This window comes from Limulus polyphemus, unplaced genomic scaffold (genome assembly GCF_000517525.1).
Source record: "Limulus polyphemus unplaced genomic scaffold, Limulus_polyphemus-2.1.2 Scaffold1029, whole genome shotgun sequence".
Taxonomy (NCBI): Eukaryota; Metazoa; Arthropoda; class Merostomata; order Xiphosura; family Limulidae; genus Limulus; species Limulus polyphemus.
In genome coordinates, this window is record NW_013666639.1 from 349,546 (window position 1) to 355,500 (window position 5,955).

General features: G+C 33.1%; 1 protein-coding gene across 1 annotated transcript in view; it reads left to right on the forward strand.

The window, feature by feature from the left end:
- LOC106461777 (phosphatidylserine synthase 2-like) overlaps positions 1-1,844 on the forward strand; it is a 43,195-nt gene extending 41,351 nt beyond the window's left edge. Inside the window, exon 12 of the mRNA XM_013921631.2 lies at positions 1,709-1,844. Coding sequence (XP_013777085.1) covers positions 1,709-1,844 — 136 coding nt within the window. The remainder of the gene's footprint in view (positions 1-1,708) is intronic.
- Positions 1,845-5,955: the final 4,111 nt, after the last annotated feature.

Genomic DNA, 5,955 nt, shown 5'->3' on the forward strand with positions numbered 1-5,955 from the left:
TTGAGAGAAGCTTTATTAAAAGCACCAATTCTAAGCTACCCAGATTTTAGTAAATAATTTATTTTAAGCACAGATGCTTCAGGTTTCGCTATAGGTGCAGTATTATCACAGTTAGACGAAAACGGTAAAGAACACCCTATAGCTTATCAGAGTAGACAGTTAGGAAAAGCTGAAGTAAATTACTCAGTTACAGAACAAGAGTGCTTGGCTGTAGTACATGGAATTAAAACCTTTCATTGCTATTTATATGGCAGAAAGTTTACCATTATTACAGATCATGCACCATTAAAATGGTTAATGACACTAAAAGACCCTTCCTCTAGATTAGCTAGATGGTCCTTATTACTACAGAATTATGGCTTTGAAATAATACATAAACCAGGTAAAAAACATTCTAATGTAGATGCTTTAAGTAGAATCAGAGTAGAAAATAACGGAACTGTAGAAAAACAAACAATCAATCAGATAAAAGAAGTACAATCCGAACATGAAAATGAATTAGAAGTAATTTGGGACTTAGACCATATAATTAGTGAGCAAAAGAAATATCCAGAAATAAATGACTTATGCAATAAAGTAATACAAGGAGATGAAACAGAATACATGTTAGATTCTGATGTTTTATGTAGAAAAGTTAAGGACAATAGGTCTTTACAAATAGTCATACTAGTTAAACTGAGAACAAAAGTCATGAAAACATACCATGACACACCTTTTGTGGCACACTTAGCTTTTGCTAAAACGTATAGTAGAATAAGCAGGATATTCTTTTGGTTAAATATGTGGAAAGACATTAAGGAGTACTGTGAGTCATGCCTAGAATGCCAGAAGTGAAAACCAATCTCCATTCAAAAAATGCTCCTTTGCAGAGAATGCCAAGTTTAACGACACCTTTTCAGCTAATTGCTATGTACATATTAGGCCCCTTGCCTATGTTCTACGCAGGAAACAAATACATGTTAGTAGCCACAGACTACTTGACTAGGTTTCCGGAGGCTGTATGCTTACCTGATCAGAAAGCAGAAACGATATCTAAAGCTTTTGTAAATCACATAGTAGCTAGATATGGTATACCCCAATATCTATTAACAGATAGAGGTAGTAACTTAATTTCTAAGTTAATGAAGGAAGTTTGTGAATTACTAGGTGTAAATAAAATCGAAACCACAGCTTATCACCCAGCTGCTAATGGTTTAGTAGAAAGATTTAATAGAACCTTGTTAGATATGATCTCTCAATATTGTGAGAAGGATTAGAAAACTTGGGATGAGCAGATCCCCTTGTTATTGTTAGCCTACAGAAGTGCTGACAACGAGTCAACTCAGGAAAGTCCTTTCTTTTTATTGCATGGTGAGGATGTTATATTACCTATGCAAGAGACATTGGCTCCTAAGAAAAATAGTCATGCAATAGCTTATGACTAAGGCAGAGTTACTACAGAGGATGCAAATAGCATTTGAGTTAGCTAACAAACATTTAACTAAAGCTGCCGAAAGTAGAGAAAAGCAGGTAAATAAAAAGGCACAGATCAGTGATATAAAGTTAGGAGATAAAGTGTTGTTGTATACCCCAATAGTTAAAAAAAAAATACTAAAAAGTTAGCAAAGTTATGGAAAGGTCCTTTTAGAGTCTTGAAACAAACTAGTTCAGTTAATTATGAAATTCAAGAAATCTATAGAAAGAACAAACAATTAGTACATGTGAACAGGTTAAAGAAGGTAAAAGATTATAAGCCTTATCAATATGAATGTGTAGAACAAGAAACTAAGCAGACAGAACAAGATAAGGGTATTCTGGAAGAAGATGATAACTTGAATGAGTTTGATTCATCTTTTTATGATTAAGAAGAAATAATAGAACCAGAACCAGAAATACCGAGGGTAGAAAGAGAAGATAACGTAATACTTGGTGATAAGTTAATAACAACAGAAGATACACCAGTTGTTACTACTAACAATGAGGATAGTAAACAAGTAACTGAGGATAATATCCCTAGTACCTCATTGACGACACAAGCTGATGTAGTGACCCATGATTATAATCTTAGATCATGAAGTCCTATATCAATCCAACCAGAAGTGACTCATACTAGGCAAAAGAAACAAGTACGATTCCATCCGCAAGTGGTCGTACACAAATCTAGAAATAATGTAAATACAGTTAACACTGTATCTTACGAAGCAAGTGTTATTAATGCTTTTAATAACATGATAGATTACTTGCAAAGTTGTAAATAAGGAAAGTAGAATAAAATATATACCTATGGTTGTTATATGTTTAAATGTTAGATATTTTATAGGTAACTAACAGTATTATTTGGTGAATATAACTTTAGTATTCTTATACTGTTGCTGACGAAAACTGGAACCAGACAGAATGCGAGTATTGTGCCAGTAGAAAACAAGGTAGGTGTAATCTTTGTTGAAGAAGGAAATTTCATATTATCTGGTGATAAATGGATAATTGTGGAAGATATACCATTTCCACAGTATGTTAGATTGCTGATAAGATTACAAGAAGAGTTGGTGTTGTTTGAAAAATCGTTGAATGTGAAAACTCATGTTAGTTTTAGTGAAGAAGGTTCAGCGAATGTGACATTATATCACATGAGAAATCAAGGGATAGCTATCTTACAGTTAGCTAGGATATTACAGGAAGGACTAATTCAAAATTACATAACCTTAATTAGACAATATCATGACGAGATAGGTGAACTATTACTAGAATTAAAATATATTAAGGATAGCGTATCTATATCTGACAGAACTAGACAAAGACAAGGGTTAATAAATGCAGGTGGAAGTATTCTAAAATTTCTATTTGGAACAGCAACCACTGACGATTTGCAAGACTTAAATAAAAAGGTAGAACAACAGAGACATGTTTCTAAAGAAGTGATGCACTTAATAGGAGAGCAAGCAACTATAATGAATTTGTTAAATCAAACGCTTGAATTACATGACCAAGAAATCAGAAAGTATCTAAAGCTTTGATAAATATTACTAATGCATTAATACACACTAGAATAAGACAAACTGAGTTACATAAAGCAGGAATGGAAATGTTAGTTTTAACACTAGAATTCAGAATAATCTACAACAGTTATCTTTTACTGTAGGAAGTAGTAGGACAGAGTTAGCTAAGTTAATACAAGCATTGTATGTAGCTAGAAATAAAAAGCTAAGTTCTTACTTTTTATCACCAAGTAAACTAGAAAGAGTGTTAGACGAAATTGAAAGGAGATTACCTCCACATTTACAGTTTGTAATATCTACTTATAGTAACCAAATTTATATGTACTATACATGGGCTGACGTGAAAACAGCCGAAGTTAAGGATACTCTAAGGATGTTTATAGAAATACCATTAAAAGCAACTGACAGAATGTTTAAATTGTATAAGATTATATCCTTACTGATAGCAATAAATCATTCACTAGCTTTAGCTATAGAGAACGATAAACCGTATATTGCTGTCTCAAGGGATCAACATACATATGTTGAAATGACAGAAGAAGATATGTTAAATTGCATAGACAGACCTATCAGAGTTTGTGATCCTAACTCGGGTATGTATTCAGTACCTATTGTAACTTGTAATTATGTGATATTCGCAGGAATTAAGAATAGAATATCTGAACTATGTGAGAAGAGAATAATCATTCCTAAACCATTCTATTTTTATAAAACTATAACTCCAGGAATTTGGTTATTTAACGTTAAAGATGAACTTACTTTATCAGTTGTATGTTCAAGGTCAAACGTACATCAGTTGATTATCATACTAGAGTAATTAAGCTAAACAATAGTGGTTATCTAAAATTAGCTAGAAATTGTTCAGCTCATGGTCAAGGTATAACCTTACTATCGAACTTTAGAAGTGAAACTAAATATATAGGGACTAGACTAACTATAAGGATTCCAGAATTACAATAATTACTAACGAAAAAGGAAATTACAGTTAATTCAGAGTATAGATATAGAAACAGATACTAAAGGATTAAAAGATATACTAGAGGACACTAAACATTTACCTTCTAGGAAGTCAGGGTTAAGTCTTACGGATTTTCAACAGCATGTGGACCGACTACGCGCTACAGCTGGAAAACAGAAGTTAGATAATTGGAGACTATCTAACTCGGTGATGATAACCTTATGCTTAGTAGTGGTATTAGTAAGCATAACATTGTATATCAAAAGAGACAAATTGGCTTTAGTAAAGTTAATGGCATTAGATGGGCTATGTAAAACTAGAAAAAAGAAAATAACAAGAATGGGCAATAATGAAATGTCTGAATATTCAGAAGCTACTGAAATAGTAGAACTGAATGAGTAGGCCACATCTAATCAAGATATAGCTTGATTATTTAGATGATTACAAAATTATCTAGATATAACAAATTGACGAGGTTATTTGATTTCTAAAAGATGATATTAGTCAAAATTATAGGCAAAATTATTAGGCATAGAAAGTTCGAGAAAAGACTAAAATAGACAATGACTGGAAGTAAGAAAAGTTCGAGAAAGGACAGAAATAATAGACAGTGACCAAAAGTAAGAGACAAACGAAGCTTATGACCAGTAGATGAAAATAGACAGTTAGATAGTACAACGAATCCAGAAATAAACTACACGGAAGGACAGGAACTTCTATCAACAGATGTCAAGTATTAATAGTGTGTTAGTGAATTGAAGTGTTTTGAATAGAGTGATTGAAGTGATTTAAATAACGAGTGCAAACGAGTAGCCAGATGTACCAGAAGGACATGTGTATGACTATGATGAACAAAAGAACGAGTGAAGTGACTGTATAAGCCTTCACTGGGACAAGTAACAACAATGTTCTTATAATAATCATAGGAAACAGGTACAAAGAGCTGCCATAGTAGAAATGGAAAGCTTTAGAATCAATGGACAGTATTTAATAAAGGAATTGGCTGTAAAAGACTGTCATTCAGGATGGACTGACATCTATTGCTTCAGGCCTCCATACTCTGAGGATTGCCTGAGCGACGCCGATAAGAGACATGTCCTGTGGTGTACAGTATATCTCCACTGTCTCCGTTGGACTGATGGAGACTATTCTATGCTGGACTTCTTACAGATTCGCCAGGGGATAAGACAAGATTATGTTAAGATCTACACTAAGGGTAAGGAGAAGGCACAGCTGCTGCAAAGACAGTTAGGAATGCCATGCCAGGAAGTAGAGGAATATGGATGTCCACCCCACAGACGTTTGGATTGTAATGAACAAATAACCTGTGACTGTCATCGTTACCCGCATGAACATTGTGCTTATTGGAAAGTGTGCGCGTTATATGAATGGATAGCCACTAGTAATTGGGACATATTCTGGAATTTCCAAAACTATTTTTAAAAGTAATTATAAACTTGTGTTGTGTTTTGATAACCTAATGTTACTATATATATTTAATAGTTTTAGGTTGCCAGTTATGCTTAATAAGGAAAAGTTAAATGTTTAAAAGTTAAAAAGTGTTAAATATATATCATCCTATATATGTAATCGTATAGATATATATGAATATATTTCAATAATGTAAGCATTGGCTGATAAAGAGAGATATAGTGAGTTGGATGATGAATTTTGTTACAAGTAACAAAATGTTTCTAAGAAGGGAGGGATGAAGCAACTTTAAAATTTTCGAGGAAATTTTATAAATTGCTTCAGAGTTTTAGTAGTTGAAAATACATATAATAAAAACTTAAGGGTTTTTAGTATAAGCAAGTAGTCAAGGATATATATAAAAAGAAAAGAGGCAACAAGAGGATGCCTGTGTTACGAAATAGGCTTGCAAAATGAGCCTTGAGAATTTATAAACAGGAACTTAGTTATGTAAGGAGTATCACCTAGAAACAAGCAACAAGACACATGTATTACAAAAGTAAGATTGAGAAGCGAGCTTGGAAACCAGTAACCAAGGTCAGCAGCAGAGGT